At 47.8% G+C, this 21,030-nt stretch overlaps 1 protein-coding gene across 1 annotated transcript in view; it reads left to right on the top strand.

Moving 5' to 3' along the window:
- Positions 1-20,534, top strand: part of LOC147668119 (myosin phosphatase Rho-interacting protein-like) — a 117,685-nt gene extending 97,151 nt beyond the window's left edge. The window contains exon 3 of the mRNA XM_086948767.1: positions 20,115-20,534. Coding sequence (XP_086804893.1) covers positions 20,115-20,288 — 174 coding nt within the window. The 3' untranslated portion in view covers positions 20,289-20,534. The remainder of the gene's footprint in view (positions 1-20,114) is intronic.
- Positions 20,535-21,030: the final 496 nt, after the last annotated feature.

Here is a 21,030-nt window from a genome sequence, read left to right as displayed (position 1 = left end):
AAGTAGATGCGTGGTGGAACATGGAGAACAGAGGGGGAAGCCTTTGACACCACGAAACCCAACCGTGACCATCACCACAGCGTAATCCCAGATGGGATGGGGAACACACATGAACCAACTCAAGGTGCGGGCCTGTGGACTCCAACAGATGTGATCAGGCACATCAACTACCTGGAACTAAAGACCATGTTCCTCGCCCTAAAAGCCTTCCAGAAACAACTGTACAGGCAAAGAGTGTTGATACAGACCGACAACACCACAACGATGTTCTACATCAACAAACAGGGAGGAACACAATCAGTCGCACTATCCAACCTAGCGCAGGACATATGTAGATGGGCCATCCACTCAAAATAGACCTCCTAGCTATACACCTACCAGGGAAGGACAATGTGGAGGCAGACTGGCTCAGAAGACAGACATCGGCATCCCACAAGTGGGAGCTCAGTGCACAAGAAACACAAAGGCTATTCAAGAAGTGGGGGACTCCGACAATAGACCTATTTGCAACACACCAGAATTAAAAATGACGATACTTCGCAACCAGGGGAACAATCACAGGAGAATGCCCTATGGATAAGCTGGTCGAAAACATCTTCAAGCTGCAAAACTACACCGACAGGTAAACTATTCGTTATACCTGCATCAGGAGCAAAAATATTTGTGCAGGTTGGTACAGAGGATGCTTCTGGGTGCGATGCATTTACAGAGGCTTTTGAGAAAGTCTAGCGATGTAGTGGATGAGGTTGTCATTGGAGAGTTGTTGTTGAAGGTCCTCAGAATTTAGTCCTTTTCTTGAATGAGAATTCAGACAAGTTTTTGCAAAATTTGGGATTTCATTGACTGTTAAATCAAGCCTTTCCTAGTAACATTTTTCTCCTTTGAAGGTTTGTGAAGTATTCTTCCGCGGACATGAAGCTTAATTTGGAATGCTTGAGTTTTGAAGTTGTCATGAATGTCTTTTAGGCTGATCTAGCTGGTTGCAGATCTTGCTTAGACTGTAATCTGTTCCCAGTTGTTCTAGATTGTGGATATCATTAATGAGTTAGTATGTTGTGTTATTTTCAAAAATGTGTGTAAGTAAATTGTGTACTGAGTTGTCGTGGAGCTGTGATGTGAATTTGTTCTGGCACAGAAGCCATTGTAGTTTATTTTGTGATGTGGTGTCATTTATCATGATTTGCTGGACTAGCTTAGGTTACTTTAGTGTAAGTGTTGGGAAATGCATATTGTGTTGGAAGATCAGATACAGGTTGTAGCTAGATGTGTTTTTTTTTTTTTACCAGGTATAGTATTACTGATTCCAGTTCACCAGTGATAAAGAAGGTAAAGGTTTTCTTTTTTAAAAGTTTGCTCACAGGTTGAAATTCTGATTAAGAGCAGACTGTTGACTTTTATACGGTGAGCAGAATGAAATATAGGAATGTGATTTGGAATTTGTACTTTTAGCTGTGGTTGAGAAAATGGTCTATGCGATGGAGTATTTGGGTGGTATCAAGGAGCGTTGGGTATAATCGTAGATTTAAGTTTTTCGGACCATCTGGGCAATGTTTATTGTTTGTTCCTTGAGGTTCTTGGTGACTTGTAGATCTCTACCAGGCCTCCTCTTAGGTGACTGTTTCTGTACTCTTTATTGTTTTGTTGTCTGGCACCAGTTCTGTTAGCATGGTGTTGGCGTCTGGTGTTAAGTTAGTATGGTGACTTGGTCAAAGTTGTGGTTGTTAACTGATGGCATTACAAATTTAATTTTTATGCCTGGCTTCTGGTCTTGTGGTGCAAAGAATTCTTGCTAGGTGACGTGTTAGAAGCTGCTGATTAGAAAGCCACACAGTATTGAAAGTGTTAAACAGGCATCGACCGCTTGGCTGATTTATGTTGAGGTCTCACACTTAGAAAGAGGCTGTCGACCCGGACCTTTACAAAATGTAGTCCCTTCCACGCGCACATGGTCTCCACACTCTTTACAAGGATGTGGCTGCACCTCTTTCCCTGGCCTCTCTTCAGTGTTAAATGTTTTTTTTCCAAAAGTGTGGTCTCCCAGACTGTGCTTGTACAGGGTGGGACTGTGCTTTTTTAAAAAATGCCTGGGGGTGACGGATCTGATTTCCAAGATGGCTGAGTTTGTCTTGGGATACTGATGAAAGCTCCTGATCTCATCCCATCCAGTCATCCCTGAGAAGTGGGGGGTGTGAAGTTGAAGATGGTGGTGCACCCTCCGACTCCTCTGCAGTGGTTGGAGTAGCTTGTGGACTGGAATTGTTTATTACCTTTCCCCGAATTTCCACCACCCCCTGACTGCCTACCTGAGTGCATGTTATTGTATGATAGCCCCCTTAATCACAGCACTCTCCTGCTGCAATTGGGTGGCTGGCTGATTAGAATGCCCTTGCAGGCTGCAGTCCTGGAGAAAATGCAAGGAACTGCCTAACGTGACTCAAAGTAATTCCAATGCTGCTGGGATTGCGTCCTGCTGACCTGGAGGAACAAGCTTCTCTTAACTGTTGCCTATTTGTTTGCTTTCTTTTATATTTGTACTTTGTATTTGTACTGATGACTAAACCACCCTTAGCTGGGGTACTGGAACCAGTGAGACATTTTGAGGTTTTACACAATTGGAAACCTATGATGAATTGCTCCTCTGTATCTACCCGTGAAAAATGCCTATCTTTTTAACTTGCTCTTGTTGGAAATTAGCAGAAAAACAGAAGAGATAAAGCAGAGTTCTTCAAACTCTAGGGCTCGGTGCCCCTACAAGGTCTCAAGAGCTTGGCACCAGTGGAGACCCAGTGTGGTGGTGAGTTGATGTTTACAAGTAGAGAGACGCCCTTGCTCAGATCATTTAATGTGTTCCACAAAGACTTGACTTGACAAAGACTTGACATGGACAACTTGGCTGTCCTTTCAAATATTTACCACTCCAAAATAGACATCTACCATTTTGGTATGGTAAATATAAAAAAGAAAATGGCGGTCTCATCATGCCATATGCATGCGCATGGGTTAGTGAATGTGCACTGGTCACCATGCAGGCCTGTTGAAGCAACACATGCTTCTTTTGGAAATGTGAACAGTAGCTGGGTCTTGATCATGCTCTTGTTGAATCTGCTACCTGGGGCTGGTGGCCAGGTTGTAGAGTGGAAGCGGTCTTATGTGGACGTACTTTTTCATGAGGCAGTGGGAGATGGCTCCCATAAGTAATTTTTAGGTCTGGGGTATGGCAGTGAAGTGTAGACCTTTTGCCAACAATGTAAACAGAGTGAGCTTTAGGTTCACCCCTTTCAACGTTTGACTTTCTTCGACCAGCGTCTATCAGCAATTGGCTTGAGTCTTTGTCAAACACTTGTCTTTTATACAGTGTTTCATGCACTGCAAAAATAGATAATACTATTTCTCAATTTATGGTACTTAATTTACAACTTTCGGACAGACAGAAGGCTGAGTGGGTTTTACTGAGATTTGAACTTGCGTTCAACTCCTTGAGCTATTCCTCAAGTATGCTGTTAAAGGTTTCACAACTGGGAGAAGAGTGAAGCAGGACAGAGTTGTTAAATAAACACTGCTCTGTGAAATATGGCATGCACTTGAATCACTGTTTATCAGCTGTGTTATAAACATATTGATTCAAATATGCGGAAGGCAAGTAAAATAATGTCATACTTGGAAGGCTACTGCTAAAATGGATAATCTCCTCTGCAAGGCAGTTCCCTGGCCATGCACCTTAATCTTCTTCGAACCTCACAATGGGATCTTAGTCACTGGCAAGGTTATGCCTTCGATCACTCTCTCTCCATGTCCTTGCCAGGTAGCCTCGTAGGTCTTGGGCAAACTGGAGGTGGGCGAGCCAACAGATGAACAGGGGAAGCCAAACCCAAGCCCAGGCCGGCTCTAGCTCTAAGAGCCCGTACATAAGCAGAGCCTTGAACATATTTGGCATGTAAGATAGGAAAGAAACATTGTTAGAATTTAATAGGGTTTCTTCAAAATCCCCAAAAAGTGTATTGCTTTTAACAAACAGAAGTGCTTCACCTTAGCACTTCATATTGCAACTGTGCATTGAGAAGTATTTTTTTTAAAGTGAGACATTTTGAAAATGACATGAGAAGCATGCCTGCACCCGCCTTGATGACAATTCTACGAGTGAGCTAAAAGGAAAGTCAGAGGGTGTGTGTACCCTATATGCGGCCTATATTCTTATTCTAGATGGAGCAACATTATAGTCTATTAAACCAAATGAGCGTTTTTTGTACAGTGCATATCTTGAACTCACATATTTGAAGTATGATAATGAACTAAAAAAAAAGAGGCTTGGTGAAATAAAATCTTTGCCCAGGATCACACTGTTTGATTAAGCAGAGAAGCTGGCATTGATTCCACAGTATGGGCATCTCTTTCTGACACCAAAGGTTAATGCTTTACCTATTATTCTTGGAAAAAGAAATTATAGTGTGGGTGACAGGCAGAATCTGCATTTTATTTTTGGCAGTTCTACACAACACGAACCTTGCTCAGGGACATAAGATTGCTTCACAACATTACACTTTCTTTTCGGCCCAGGAAGCTTTTCCGGGAATACGAATGTGGTTTGCTTTGTTGCCTGGTCGGCAGCTATTGCCACTGACTAGGCCATATCCCCTCTGGTAAAAACTTGGTTCGTTTTAGGCTCCGGGTGCCAAGAGGACCTCGAGTTGAGCCAGAGCCTGGCTCTACCTTTGAGTGCTCGCCCACCTCCAGGTCAGACGGCCTCACCATGCCCTTCCTGTATACAGACTCTTACATCTTCACCTCTGAGGACTTTTTATCATGTCCTTGCCTGCATTGTCGTAACCTGTGTCCAAGGGAACAATCTTAATTCTCGCTTCCTCTGTCCACCTCATGTTCCACTCCCTGTTTGTCTGCCCTTGCAATCCTTTTTAATGTGGGTTATACCTTTTTTTTCTGTGCCCACTAAATTGTGTTTCTCTGTCTCTTTAGTTTATACCCTTATTAAATTCTTGCTGTGGCCCTGCCCAGGTTTTAAATGAATCTCCGTGACTCTCTATGACCACTTTCTTCCTTAAAGATGTCTCCTGCGCATCTTACAGTGCCTTTATTTTCTGGTCAAGCCGCTCTCACCAGTCAATAACTTAATTGCTATGTTAATGCCCCGTCCCTAAAAACAATGCCTGTATTTCCTTGTCGGTGCCCCCTCTCCAACTGTATTTTTATTTCTCTGTCGAATCACCCCTCGTCCTCAGACAGTTCCCTTACTTCCCTGTCGGTGCCCTCTGCCTCTCTAGACAGTGTCGTTTGTGTGCCCCCTTCCTCCAGACAGTCTTTCTTTCCGTTGCGTGCCCCCTCCCTCGAGACTATACCTTTATTTCTCTGTTGGTGCCCTCTCCTTCCACACAATGCCTATGTGTTCCTATCGGTACCCTATGTCTCTCTAGACAGTCTTTGTGTGCCCTCTTCCTCCAGACAAAGTCTTTCTTTCTGTTGCGTGCCCCCTCCCTCGGGATTATACCTTTATTTCTCTGTTGGTGCCCTCTCCTTCCACACAATGTCTATGTGTTCCTATCAGTGCCCTCTGTCTCTCTAGACAGTCTGTGTGTGCTCACTTCCTCCACAAAGTCTTTCTTTCTGTTCGTGCCCCTTCCCCGAGACTATACCTTTATTTCTCTGTTGTTACCTTCTCCTTACAATGTCCAGTTGTTCCTGTCGGTGCCCCCTGTCTCTCTAGACAGAGTCTTTGTGTGCCCCGTTCCTCCACAAAGTCTTTCCTTCTGTTAGTGCCCCCTTCCTCGAGACTATACCTTATTTCTCTTGTGGTGCCCTCTCCTTCCAGACAATGTCTATTTGTTCCTGTCGGTGCCCTCTGTCTCCCTAGACCGAGTGTTTGTGTGCCCCCTTCCTCCATAAAGTCTTTCTCTCTGTTCGTGCCCCCTTCATCGAGACTATACCTTTATTTCTCTGGTGGTGCCCTCTCCTATTAGATAATGTCTATTTGTTCCTATCGGTGCCCTCTCTCTCCCTAGACAGAGGCTTTGTGTGCCCCCTTTCTCCACAGAGGCGTTCCTTCTGTTCGTGCCCCCTTCATCGAGACTATACCTTCATTTCTCTGCTGGTGCCCTCTCCTGACAGATAATGTCTAGTCGGTGCCCCCTCCCTCCAGACAGTGCTTGGTTTCGCTGTCAGGAAGCGCTCCCTTCAGCCGGTGTCTTGTCGTACCCCCGCCTCTCTCCACACACTGTCTTGCCGGGTTCTCCCACCTTTACTAGGCCCTACCGTGCCGACTTCACGCGGGCCGTCCGAGCAGCCCCGGCTCCGCCTCCGCCATGAGCCCGGCACAAATGCTTTTAATCTGTTTTCAAAGCGCGCGTCCTCCGAATGCCCATTTAAGGCAGTACTGCAGCAGGGCCAGCTTTTGGGGAATGATTGAGAGTTCCTTTCTGAAGGAATGCACTGGAGAGGCGGCCAGATCTCCAGACACGTCACGAGGACTCTTTCCCCGACTCTCTAATCACCTCTGCACTTTACGTGTACGTGGGGCCTCTTCCCTCAGAGGAAGCTCGTCGTTTCTTCCTTTGCTTCCAAAACCGGGAAAATTGCGGAAAGTGGCTCTTGATCTGTTCAGTGCACTTTAAAAAAATATATTATTTTATTTTTAATATGTTCCTATGTTATAAATAAGAATCATCCACCAGCTGCCCTTGTCCAGCCCAGAGTAGGTGCCACCACAAGGTGTTAAATAAACTTAAACAGGCCACAGAACTGACCAATAGGCGCTTTGTATTTTGAGTTGGGAATTATGTCCAAGCTCTTATCCTCATTTTGGAGTTCTTTAGTGCTGTGAGCCATCAATCCCTGCGGATTTGGGAAGGAAAATCTCTTGTCCGTGTAGCTTTAAACCACTGATTTTGCTTTAAATGCTTTAGCAAAGAAAAGCAGTTTGCATGGTTGTTGTCCTTCAACATAATGAATGCCGTTGCTTGTTGTAAATGCGCTTCAAGTGCAGTATGATATTTCAAACATTAAAGTATTTGAATTTAAAGCATCTATTTCTGTTTCGGTAACTTTAACTCCAGAAGCCGGTCATGTAGTCACCGTCACAGGCACACAATCACACACATAGGTGGGTGTGCCTCCATACTCATAGCGATAGACGAGCCAGGAGTCTGGCGTGTCATTTAGAGCCAAACCATGATCTGAGCAGGCCTAATCATGCACGTCACACAATAAATGATGTGTTTTAGTTTGGCAAGACTCGCTATTAAACTATGTAAGAATTCCTTTTTGTATGAGGTTATTTCTATATCCGCCGCAATTGTTTCTGCTCCAAAAAGTTCCAGTTAAGCAGACTAAAGTACAGGAATGTAGACATGTGCCGAGGATCACACAGATAGGTCACACTATCTGCAGTTCTATCACAAGATTTACAGAAACGGACGATGCCACATTTCAGAAGTCGGCTGTTTACTATACATTTGTAACCTGCATTCAGTAATTTCAGTTAAACTGATTTGAAAGGAATACAAATTAAATGTTCGTGCATACCTGGTACTAAATAAGAAACATTCTTAGCAACAGACTATGATTCATTCACAAACCATTATCTGCAAACATCGTAACAGCTACTGCACATATTTTGCTTGGCATTACCAGTACCCACTTGGCAAGCATATATACTGTTTTTTTGCCCAACCCATGGTATTACCTTAGACACTCATTAAAAGTTTGTTGGGTTTTGGTATGGGCTACGACGGTTCCAGAATCTGTGTCCATCCAGTTTCCTTGCAGCAAAATCGGGCAATTCCTAGAATTGTAATGGGTTTAGCTACATGGACCTGGCAATACTGGTTATTTAATTCCAGGACCAATCCACTGTAGAATAGGAGAGTGTTTTTTGGGATGGCGGTGAGGGTATTTAAAGGTGGGCGTCATGTGGTCAGGCAAGGTCCGTGTATGAGTAGCGTTGAAACGGGATGTGTTTTTTGCTGCAGTTTCATCATGGCACGGAGTACCCCCTTTGAATGAACGATCCAAAGACAATACCATCACTCTTATTCATGGCCTTGGTAAATTGATTTGGCTATCTCCTTCATCGCATCCAAGAGATCGGCGGAGACTATTGGTGATGGTTTATTTGGATGACGTAGTGCTGTGATGTTTTTGGTTGTGGGTTACAACTGAACTTGTCTCCTGAGTACTTAATTTTGTAGGTAGACAACCATGTTGCTAGTGTTGGATAAAGACTGGCAATGAAACCACTTGTGAGCAACTGTTGTGAGCAAAAAGTGCAGTTGGCAATTTTACACAACTGTTTTTTGAGAACCCTTGTTGAGTCTAGTGTGATTAGATTTCCGGCATATTTTTTAGTTGCTAATCATTCTAGCCTTAAACTGTGGTATTACATGGTGTGGGTTAAATGATTAATTGCTACCTAAAAAAAAAAAGATCAAATCGGTGCATAAAAGATTTATAACCTCAAATATATTTGAGTACCCAGTGCATTGGCATTGTAGAAAGACCGGGAAGCCGGCAACCCACTCCATGATTTTGAACCATTTCGTTTCTGAACTTTTGCTTCTCTGTCGTAAATCTGAAGCCTGTTGCGTTAAGTGTTCACCCATTAGTGCCAAATCAGTCTTAATGTGGGATGGCCTTTGTTGGCCCAGCAAGGTTCCAACCCCTCCAGCCCTTTCATCTGGAGTGAAGAACCTTGGGGTGACATTTGACAACAGGACTCTATTGTGTGCTCAGATCGACCGCGTCGTGCTAGTCTGCTATGTCCTTCTAAAATCACAGAAGAAATTTCTGTATCTACTACCATAGCAGTATAAAAAAACAATAGTGTAATACCTTGGTTACGTCTCAACTGGACTGTGTGAATGCCTTGTTTTGGGGCCTGCCAGCATCCACACCGAGAAGACTCCAGTTATTTCAGAATGCTGCAGCTCTGCTTTTATTGATAGCGTCTAAAAGGAGTCCTATCCAGCATGATCTGAAAGACCTGCACTGGCTTCTATCCAGAAGAGTCCTGTTCAACAGGCTCATGCTAACTCACAGAGCTTTCTACCAAACAGGTCTCTACTATCTAAGGAACAGGATCAGAACGTATATTCTGGCTTGATCTCTTCGCTCCTCTGATGCTCTGTTGGCAGTAGTCCCGAGATTCAATGGGAAGAAATGGGATGACGCCTCCTTTTCTTTCCTCGCTGCCTCCACCTGGAAAGCCTCCCTGTACAACTTTTGTCAATGAAGGATGACCAGGCCTTCAAACGCCTTCTTAAAACCTGGCTCTTTGGAAGAGCATTTAAGTAACAGTATGTCAGCACTGATAAATCAGCGACCCTAGTAGCCCTCTTTGAGTAGCTGTGCGCTCTACTAATCCGTTAATTTGATTCAATGCAAAAAGTAAAATAGCCTATGGCTGGGTACAGTGTAGTGGTTTTAGAGATGGCAGGGCCATTGAAATGTGCAACAAGTTAAAATACAACTGTCAGTTGAGTTATGTGTAAAGGTGCTTTATCAATTGTCTAAAAGGAAGTAAACACAGTGAAGTCAAAACATTGGTGAAACCGATGCCAAAGTCAGGTGATGAATACCAGAGACCTCTCTGCCTACACTAACTTCCGGGACGCTCTGGCCAGCGTTCCACTGCGGAGTTGAAGGCGGGTATCTTATCGCCTTTGCTGGGAGGCGCCTCTTAATGTCACGGATGTATACACAGTAGTAACATGATTTGTAATAACAAATGTAGACATCCTCACGAGGGCCAAAAAAAGACGATGAACCAACACTGTGACCTGTAGCGCTAGTTAGTTATGAGTAGAATGACGTACCAGCTGGGGTTTGTACACTGTATGTCAGAGGGGATTAGAGAATCCTGTGCTCTTTACAGTGTTACCATTGTGTTTTCAGTCATTTTTTTCTTGGAAAGCATTCAGCAATAGCTGCTTAGGTGTTGGACAATTTGTCATAGCAGTCATCAGCTTCAGCAGCCACAAAACACTTTTCAATTCTGAATCACTCATGGTTAATATTCATATGGAACGGTTGAGCCCATAGCGACAAAGAACATTGGATCTAATTGTGCATGGCAAGTTCCAAGCATGCATGCCAGTCTGCCATCTTCTCGAAGAAAAGCTCAGCAGGATAGATGTTCTTCACTGTTCTAGGCAATCTAGTTCTAACTCAACAATCGAGCCAAATTTTCTGCCTTTGGTTCTGTCCTTTCTCTACAAAAGGTGAGCGCTGTGTAAGCAAGAGGAGCTCGGTTTACCCAGCCTTGAAGTGACTTGTCATCCCGAAAAGTTCAATCATATTCAAAGTTTGGCCCAATCTTTTGGAGGGATCCAGTCCTTACAGCGTGTCTTAACCTATCAGGCAACCGCTTGTTCATGGCAATCAGTTGTGGGTGCAACTGCCACCATACCATGTGTGTATTTCAAGAAGACAGTTCTGCTGACAGCGCCAAGCAAAGGAGGCTGATGTGGTGGCCTCCTTCTAGTCTTTCGGGTGAGGTGTGTGCTATTTGGCTAGGCCAGCCAAACAAAATCTTTATGTTGGTGTTAATGTCTCCTAGGTCATCCCTTGACATACTAGTACTGGTTTGGTGTTTCATCCAGAGCACTAAATGATCCTTCCCGTGAATGTGTTTTCAAAGTAGACCGTGCATTCAACTTTACACTCTCCTGTAATTGGCTATGAGGGTGTGAGGAGACAGCATGGAGGAACATGTTGAAACGGGCAAACCCCCATTTTTATGTATATCCACTTTGAGAGAGTGAGAGGGTAAAGGGACACAAGCACAGCCTCCCTGATTGTTGTGGTATAGATCACAATCGTTGCCTGCCACTACCCTGATAGAGCACTTTACAGACTTGGCGCTTCATCACATGGATGATTTCCCACCTAGTTATCCACCTCACAAGTATCCATGCAGTTGCTTGCATGCATAGCATCTACAGTGTGAATGAGGCTGCCCAGTCGTTATTCACTCCATGGATTTATCAGGGAGAGCCAGTAGTACCAGCTGACCAGTAAACTTCCGATCAGAAATCCTGCATATCACTACTGGAATCTGTTGCCACCAACCAAGAACAGTGGCACCGCTTTGGGTGGTCCCCAAAACCTTTAGTAGAGCGATACACTATGCAGTGAGCAGCATGCCATATCCTGTAGAGTACTAGCCAAGGGGCTTGTTACACCGCTCTCTTGCACCGCAAACACATACCGGGTCTGCCACAAAGTTTAAAAGCGAACAGCTGATCGTGTACCCTGTGCTATGGACTTTAGTCTCTACAGACATCCCTCCACAAGATAATGAAACAAGATGAGTTCCAGAGAGTAAGGCGTTGCATCATCATTTCTGTTTGATTTATGTTGAACTGAGTTTTCCTTTTTCACTCATATAGAACCGAATCTTGAACGAATGGAATACATTTAACTCCAGTCTCTTCCACCTGGGCAGTCTTATTCTGGGCAGTCATAAACATTGTAATATTTCCAGCATGACTTGGAAAAGCTAGACCTGACATGAATCTCCTCATGATCTCCTCTCTTTCCAGCGGCGATTTGTTGTGTTGTGGTACTTGATCAGGCGCCAGGACGCCCCTTCGCTGGGGCAGCTGTGCGCCGAATAAAAGTTATTAACATAACATAACATGGTAGAGACAGGAATGAAGCTCTGTTAATGTTCACTGCATTCCTTATTTAGGCTTAAAGTTTAGTTACTGAATGTAAGCTTTTCAGGCATTACCTCATTAAGGAATACAAGGAGAGATGCAAGCATCCTTTACTGACCTTGTTACTTATCCCACACGACTGCTGTCTCTAGATTTGCCATGGTCCATCAACACCCCGTGGGCTTCCTGTTGGCGTAGTCTAAGTTCTAAGCCTGCAGCTAGTTTGTGGTAGTTCTTTATGGGAAGGCATTGACCTGTTAATACTGCCTGTACCTTATTGAAAGGCTTCCACACTCCTACCACTAGAAGCCTTTATAGTTTGAATGTAGACACCTGGAGGCAACTTACAAACCAAATCCTCTAACCACAGGGTAAGAGGCCAGTTTGTATGTGCATTTTTCCACATTACTACCTAATTATGTTGATTGAGTGGGTTGCTGCTGACTTTGGAACGAAGGAGCTGGGTTTAAGGCCCAGCATCAGCTCCACATCTTGTTATTCTGGGCAAATCATTTAATCTCCCCCTACCTTTAAAAATAAAAAAGTGACCTTGTGTAATGTAACCTTGTCTTCACCTAAAGTGCTCCAATACTTTTGGTCAGGTTTGTGCTGTATAAAACTGCAACAAAAAGGTAGCAGAGCATCTGTATGAATAGTAAACTTGAATATTTTTTGTAGGGTCTACTTTAATAGGCTGTTTATGTTTGTTGTATGGCGGTTTAGGGTGAGCCTTTATAAGAAGAACCATTTATAAAATGTGTGACTTTAAAATTCCGAGTTTAGAACCCCAATTTAACGTTTTATAATGGTTGTTTATAATAAGTAAGATGACGCCATTGGAGTCCATTCTCTTCTGTGATGTTTTGTTAGGGTGAGTGTTGGACAGGCCTCATGGAGGGGCCGCTCCCTCCCCGCATAATAAGAACCCGAACACCGGCTCTCCCGGTGTCACCCGAAGAACCACCCCGGCAACCCACAGAAGCAATCCGCAACCCGTCCCCAACGGGACGCCTGCTCCCGAACACCACGACATCGGCCGGCCCGAGCCACCTTCAGCAGCATTGCCCCGGCCCAGCCGCCATCTTGGACACTGCACCACGAGGCCGCGTGGCCTCAGCTCGACCCCAACCCTGGGCCTGGCCAGGCCCCGACATCGAGGCACCACCATCCACCCGGGAGGTGAAGAGACCACTTGGCAGGTCAATGGGAGAAAGGAGTGTCGATGGCTCTCCCCCGCCAGGTGCCGATCGCCCCAGCCTCCCCGGGCGCTGGCTCCACCCCCCTGCTGGGTGTCTGGACTCCCTCATCCCGGACCTCCCGACCTCCAAGTGTGAGGGTCCGGACATCAAAGGAGACCAGACCTATAACTGGGGCAGCTCCAGAGCAGGAAGGCAGTTGTATCCTGGAGTCGAGAGACACCTTGAAGAACTCATCCTTGACGGACTGCTGGCGCTGCCGCAGCCCTGCCTTGTGAACCTTCGTCCTGCCTGCTGGCGCTGCCGCGGCCCTCTGCAACCTACACCTTCGTCGGGACCTGCTGGCGCTGCCGCGGCCCATCCTTGTGAAACATTGTTCCTGCCTGCTGGCGCTGCTGCGGCCCTCTGCAACCTACACCTTCGTCGGGACCTGCTGGCGCTGCCGCGGCCCATCCTTGTGTGAACCATCGCCTTTGCCTGCCGGCGCTGCCGCGGCCCTCCTCAAGTGAGACTGATCATCCTAGCCAGCTGGGCTGCCGCGGCCCGACCTTCCAGAACTCCGAGCTCGAAGATTGTGAGCTACCTATCTTACTAACCCGTACCAGACCGGTACCAAGACTGTCCCGCTACCCTTTTCCCCTCAGAGACTAGAATTAAGAGGACCCTCGTGTCCTGATCTCAATGTATCGCTGATAACCTTGCTTCAAGAATCGTATATAAAGAGTGTTGACCTCATCCTTGTGTGGTGTCCATCTGTGGGGGGGGAAATTACTTGTCTGTACGATCGCTGGAGACGGTCCTCACCGGAGGCCTCTCCCCTGTCCTCGGCCGACCCTCCCCGTCTAACATTGGTGGCCAGCGGCGCGATCCGAACCAACGCGTAATCGTACAGAGAGTAACTCACCCCACGACTCAACCACAATGACAACCAAAGAGAGCTGATCCACGGAAAAATTCCAGATGGAGAAATTAGAAGAGTATAACCACAGAGAACTAAAGCAGTTCTGCATAGAACTAGGCATTGCTACCACAGGACTGAGCACGAAGGACGACTTCAAAAAGGCCCTAGAATCTTGGGCAGAGACGGGTACGGTCGTACCCCCAGACCAAAACCTCGAGGCGCCAGAAACGAACACCACTCCGACAGAAGGAAGGAGATCGGGTCTCTCCCCGGAGGAGATCCGAGAACGAGAAAAAAGCAGACTCCATGAACTAGAGCTGGCACGACTTCGGTTGGACGGAGAACTGAAATTGGCGGAACAAAAGATAACATTGGAACACTTGCGGCTCCGAGAGGAGCGGGAAGAGAAGCAAAAACAGAGAGAGTTGGAAGAGAAAAAACTAGCCTACGAACATGAGCGCAATCTAGCCGAAATAGAGCTTCGGAAACAGAATAAAGACCTCGGTGTGCCCGAGCGCCCAAACACTCCTGGCACTACAGACCCTAAAGTCCACATCCCCAAGGATGTCGTCAGAGAATATTATCGGAACGACGATATCCAGCAATGGTTCAAAGCCTACGAGATAGCCATGACCTCCCACCGGATTTCCCGAAGTGACTGGGGAGCCGGGTTATGGGGGAGGTTCGTCAACGAAGGGCGCGACGCCCTGCTGCAACTCCCGGACCATCAGATGACGTCCTATGACCACATGAAGGCCGCCCTCCTCACTCGATACGGGCTCACGCCCGAGATGTACCGCCAGCGGTTCCGTGACTGCAAACGGATCCCGGGTACAACTTGGGTGGAGTACCTGAACTTTTTCAGCAGAGCATTCGAGGGGTGGATCAAGGGCAGCCAGGTAACCACCTACAAACAACTCTTTAACCTCATTGGGTGGGAGCACCTCTCCAACAATTGCTTCGTCGAGCTCAGGCAGCACCTCCTCGACAGTAAACTGACTGAACCTCGGCAGCTCGCCGCCGAAGCTGACCGATGGGAAAGCACTCGAGTTGCCCGAAGCGGGCCCAGCGAGCCAAACCGAACCAACCAAGGTCCTCATCGCCCCCGAGGAGGAGGAGGCCAGGGTCGGGGCAGAGACGCCGTCCCGGCGGCTCCCGCCAGCAACACCCCACCCCCGGCCGGCAGGGGACACCCCCCGATGCGTCCGGGGTTCCGAGCCAACGTTACTTGCCACCGGTGCCAGCGGACCGGCCACTATGCCAACGACCCTAATTGCCCAAAGAACCAGAATCCTATACCCCGCCAGGTCGCTGCCGCCGCCCTGGGAGAAGAGCAAGCCCCAGAGGATTATGAAGAATACGAACAGGAACAGCCCGAGTGGGAACCAGCCGCCATGATGCCTGCCTAGGGGAAAGAGACATGATTCCGCGGGCTCCCCTTCCTGCCAATACGAGAAAATACGGCCAGTGGGTGAACATAAATGGGCGCCGGGCTGAAGCCCTACGCGACACCGGGGCTAGTGTGACAGCAGTCCGCTGTCATCTGGTGACCCCGGAGCAGATCTTGCCGAACGTCCTTTGCCCCGTCCGGTCAGCCGACAATTCAGAAAGCCTGTGTCGGATGGCCTGCGTTCCCTTCGAGTGGGGAGGAGTGTCCGGAATGCTGAAGGTGACTGTCCGTGATGATGCCCAGTGGACTGCCTCCTGGGGAACGACCTCGAAAGTTCCCCCTGGGCAGCCGTTGAAAGAAGAGAGCACCTGGGGATGTTGGGCCTCCCTGAATGGAGAACCCGAATGGCCAGAACCTCCTCCCCCGATCGTCCCGGAGGGAGACGCCCTAAGTGCCAATCCCCCAGAACAAGACGGAGAAGGGCCCGTGCAACTGCAGGACCTCCCCGAACTGGCCCAGTGGCGTCAAGAGGGTGGTCCCACCCAGGAACAATTCCGACAAGAACAGAAGACCTGTCCCTCCCTCGAGGGACTCAGGCAGCAAGCCCTCGCCCAGAGCGCAGGAGACACCGCAGGGGCCCACTGGATTTATTGGGACAATGACCTACTCTACAGCGAGCAAAGAATTGCTGAGCTAGGGGCCAGTCGGGTGCTGGTGGTGCCCCTCCGCTTCAGAGACTTCCTTTTGAACTTAGCGCACGATGTCCCCCTTGCTGGACACTTGGGACAAGACAAAACATACAACCGCCTGGTGACACTTTTACTGGCCCAAAATGCGAAATGATGTCTCCAACCACTGCCGGGCCTGCCCCACCTGCCAGGCCAGCGGGAAGAGCGGCCGAAAGATCAAAGCACCCTTGCAACCTTTTCCCGTCGTCACCACCCCGTTCGAACGGGTGGGAATAGACATCGTGGGACCCCTAGACCCCCGAACGGCCCAGGGGCACCGGTTCATCCTAGTTCTGGTGGACCACGCCACCCGGTACCCCGAGGCCATTCCTCTTCGGACCGTAACAGCACCCGTGGTGGGCCGAGCCCTGATGGGGATCTTCTCTCGAGTGGGCTTCCCCCGGGAGGTCGTCAGCGACAGGGGCACGAACTTTATCTTGAAATACATGAGGTCTCTCTGGCAGCAGTGCGGGGTCACCTACCGGTTCACGACCCCTTATCACCCACAAGGAAACGGACTGGTCGAGCGGTTTAACCGTACTCTCAAGGGAATGATCATGGGCCTGGAAGAACCCCTACGCCGCCAATGGGACGTACTGCTCCCGTGCCTCCTCTTCGCCTATCGAGAAGTTCCCCAGAAATCCCTCGGCTTCAGCCCCTTCGAACTCCTGTACGGACACCCCGTCCGGGGCCCCCTCAGCCTGGTCAAGGAAGGCTGGGAGATGGCCCCCCAGAAGACCCCTCCGGACGTGTATAAGTATCTCCTGACCCTCCGCAATCAGACCCGGCGATTCAGGGAACTCGCCAAAGCCAACCTGGAGGCCAGTCAGGAGGACATGAAGAAATGGTACGATCAACATGCCTCCTCCATCGAGTTCGAACCCGGCCAGCAAGTATGGGTGATGTCTCCAGTCGAACCTTGTGCCCTGCAGGACAAATGGACAGGACCCTTCAAGGTGATAGAGCGCAAGGGCCCTGTCACCTACCTAATAGACATGGAGTCCCCCCGGAACCCACTCCGAGTCCTCCACGCCAACAGACTCAAACCCCACTTCGTGCGCTCGGAGCTCAGCCTACTAATGGCAACAGATAGTGGGATGGAAGAAGACTCCGAGCCCCTTCCTGACCTACTGAGGACCCGTGAAAAAGATGGCTCAGTGGAAGGGGTCAGACTCTCCGAGGCCTTATCCCCGGAACAACGCCAAGACTGCCGGGCTCTCCTGCTACAATTTGCGAATCTGTTCTCCCTCACCCCAGGGGTCACCCCCTGGTGCCTTCACGATGTGGACACTGGGGATAGTCCACCTATTCGACACAGGGCGTACCGAGTGCCAGATCGGGTGCGCACCTGCATCCAGGACGAAGTCTCAAATGCTGGCTCTAGGAGTGATCGAGCCATCCGACAGCCCGTGGGCCAGCCCAGTCGTACTGGTCCCCAAGGCTGCCGCCCCGGGCGTCGCCCCGAGCTCCGGTTCTGTGTAGACTATCGGGGCCTGAACGCTGTTACCCGCACCGACGCTCACCCCATCCCCCGGGCAGATGAGCTGGTTGACCGCCTGGGGGCTGCCCGCTATCTGAGCATCTTCGATCTAACAGCGGGCTACTGGCAGATCGGCCTCACCCCCAGGGCCCAAGAACGATCCGCCTTCTCCACCCCGGATGGCCATTACCACTTCAACGGGGGAACATCACTTACAACGCATTTTTTACAACGCACTACCATTACATCGCAACCATTACAACGCATACCATTACAACGCATTGCGCTGGGGGGCGCTTTAGGATAGGGAATATATTTAATTTACTATCCAACACCTACCCTGCTATCCACGGGGACTGGAGTTGGAATAGTAAATTAAATAATTCACTATCCAGCGCCTAAAAGCATTATGCGTTGTAATGGACTGCGTGGTAAAAACCGCGTTGTAAAGGCATGCGATGTAAAAGCATGCGTTGTAGTGATACCAATCCCTTCAACGTGATGCCATTCGGCATGAAAAATGCTCCAGCTACGTTTCAACGACTCGTGAACCAGGTATTGGCGGGCCTCGAAGACTTCAGCGCCGCCTACCTGGACGGTATCGCTACTTAAAGCTCCTTCGCTCACCCTTCTGTTTTGCAGTGTCGCTCTTACTATCCAATGTTGAATGAACAAATGAGCTTTAGTGCCCTTTGCTCACTGCAATCCTGGCCATCTAGGGACAATTACTTCCAGTATCTGTCACTGCCCCTCGCTTAACTGCCCAGTGCTGAAACAGCTAGGAAGTAAAACGCTGTTAGTAGTTTGTCAGTAAGGCCTTGAAATACCAATACGTGGACAACATCAGTTTTTCGTCGTGTTTTTTCCAGTGGACTGTTTTCCTAGTTGGCTTTTGTAATGTTGCTCTGTGATAAGGGGATGACCTCAGAGTTGGCTTCTGTGAGACTTTTGTAGCAGCAACTTGATGGATTCCTCGAAGAACAAAGTAGCAGTCTGTTATGGAAAAACCAAGTTATGCTCAAACCTTGGATGAATCCACTGAACAGGGTGCGAGGAAGAGGTCAGCAGCGAGTACAGCTGGGAAAGCAGGCCCATGGTACAAACCAACAGGAAGTTCTTCAGCAGTGCGCAGAATTCTGCATTGACTGCAACTACACTTGCTTCTGTACATTTATCTCTAGATGAACTGGGGTCATTCATGAAGCATTTGTACCCGTGCACGGTCTGAATAAACCTTTGTCATGTACTGTAGCGCAAGCAAAGCTAGCGGAGTTGTTTACCCTGCTTACGTGGCTGAGGAAGGATTGACTTCAGCCAGGATGTCTGATAAACTTCTTTGATGCAACTTATTTTTAAGCCTCAAAGGGTTTCAGCTGTTACTAGACCAAATTGTCTTAAAAGGATGCTTTGAGTAAAGGGAGCACACAACTAAACCCTCGCTCTTTGCAACACAAAGTAGTACACTTGAAATTCCACAATCCAGCGTGAGTACAGTGCTGAAGTCTCCAGTTCATAAAGGTCCTCCTTTGGTGGGTGTATAGTGAGTCTTGCACAAACACAACGGATGTGGAATGCAAGTAGAGAGTGAGCGCAGGTAAGTATTATTCTGCACTTGGGGACTAGGGAGTGCACAAGCACTCCTCCTCCCCCTTCCATGCACAAGCTGGCAAGCGAAAAATAAAACTATGTTAAAGCAGTTTTTATTTTTATTTTGCTCGCTCTGCGCCAGGCAGTGGGGACAACACACCTCCGCCATTGCATAGGATCCGCATCACCTTGGCAAAACACTATATATATCAAATTAATAAAAATGAACAAGAGGGCTATTTTCAGCAAAGCTTCATGGTGATAGCAGTTGAAGAACGATTAACAGATAAAAAAAGTGGTAAGTAGACAAAGCATGAAGAAATCGACCCTGAAGGGCTAAGGGTTAAACCCGAATCTATTTACTTAGGTGTATGTATAATCACAAAGAAGAAACAAAGAGTTTTGGAGAGGTATGGGTCATTGGAGATTAAGGGGGAGATGGCAACGGTGTCACTTTGAAGCCCTCTTTCCTGCATCACAACTTTGACACAACCTAGTTTTATTAGTTTGTTTTACATCCCTGAAGGAAAGTAGCTATTTAATGTTCTTGGATCTCTGCGGCTTGTCCCATGTCCAGATGGGTAGCTTTTTCAACGTCGACATTGTTCTTGCTGGTGACGTTTTTTTTGTCTTTGCATTTACGCCATTGTAAGGTGCTGTAATAATTCATAATTACCTTTTGAATTGTGCTGCGTATCACACTAATGCCATTCCTAAACGCTGCAAATGGCAGGTGTTCTTATTACTCTTTTGAAAGGCAGTCAGTTTACCAACCACTTAAGGAAGGAAGCGCAGAGCCTTCTTGATTAGGAGATCCCTGGAGAAGTCGTAGGTGAACAGAAACTCGCTGTGCCATCTTGACGGCATATTCCTTCTTGTTAGTATCGCAGCGCCTTACTCTCCAAGTTATGTCGCCATCTTACATCTTATATGGAATTATCCCCACACAAATACAAGGGTAAAGTGCTCCAGTTTTTACACAGTCCCTCTCCTCTTGCGTACAGTGCTTTCAAATATGACTTTTAAAAAGTGCCCGTATGTGCTGCGACCCCCCCCCCCCCTCCCTCCCCCAGCTGTATGTATCCTTTGTGAACTGTATTCAGCCATGAGAGAAGAGGTGCCATTGTCCGCTCAGGTCTTCATTTCACCCCCTGTGTATTGTTTTCCAGAAATGGCAGCGGAGGTTCTTCATCCTGTACGAGCACGGGCTCCTGCGGTATGCCCTTGATGAGATGGTAAGTGATCTACATCTTTCTGCACGGCACGTTAGCTGGCCCTGGGGCACACAATGGAGCTCTGTACCTCCCGGGTGCCCTTACTTGGCACCTGCAGATGGGCATTGAGACCCCATTCAGTGCCCGTGAGGACATCTGATTTAAAGTTGAGGGGGTGGGTGCTGGGGCCAGCGAAACATTATTTTCAAATGTCAGATGTATATTTGTTTAATGGCGTGCTGAGAAGCGGTATTAATCTCGGTCACACGTGGCCACTTGGCCTCTTTGGAAAACATGCCTGTTGAATTTCAGAAGTGTTGAATTCTGAAGCCTGTTTTGAGAGTCCACCTGATCAGGGGTATATCTGTTACTCCAGTATTGGATCTTTCATAGATTCACATGCCTGAATCATTCCCCGTCGTCGAGACGGGAGTCTCCGGTATATAAAAAAGCAGTGCTTAGTAGTATAGCAAACTGAAAAGAGGCCTAGGCCCATTTCCCTTTTGCAACCCATAGCCTTTGTTATGTAAAAAAGGCCCAAACTTTTCCCTGAACCAATCAGAGCTCCTCACCCTCTAGAACACTCCTGAGAGAACCTTCTGCCCCTCAGATTTTTCTACCGCACGTTGTGCTAGGGAGTCTCCTTTGAGCTCTGCTCAAACTCTGTGTTTTTTAACTTCTTTAAAGAACTTTGTTCTTAGGAATTCTTCTGGATTCTGTTCTACTATGGATTATCTTCAAGTACATTCTTTAAGGAATGTCTGGAAAGGAGAAGAAAGGATCAACCGCAAGATATATCGCATTTTCTCAAGTAAGTTCTGAGAGGTCGTGGAGGGCGCCTTTTAATAGGGTGTCAAACGCTAAGGCCAGA

Source organism: Lissotriton vulgaris, unplaced genomic scaffold (assembly GCF_964263255.1).
Source record: "Lissotriton vulgaris unplaced genomic scaffold, aLisVul1.2 SCAFFOLD_776, whole genome shotgun sequence".
Taxonomy (NCBI): domain Eukaryota; kingdom Metazoa; phylum Chordata; class Amphibia; order Caudata; family Salamandridae; genus Lissotriton; species Lissotriton vulgaris.
This window is presented reverse-complemented; position numbering and strand designations above follow the sequence as displayed.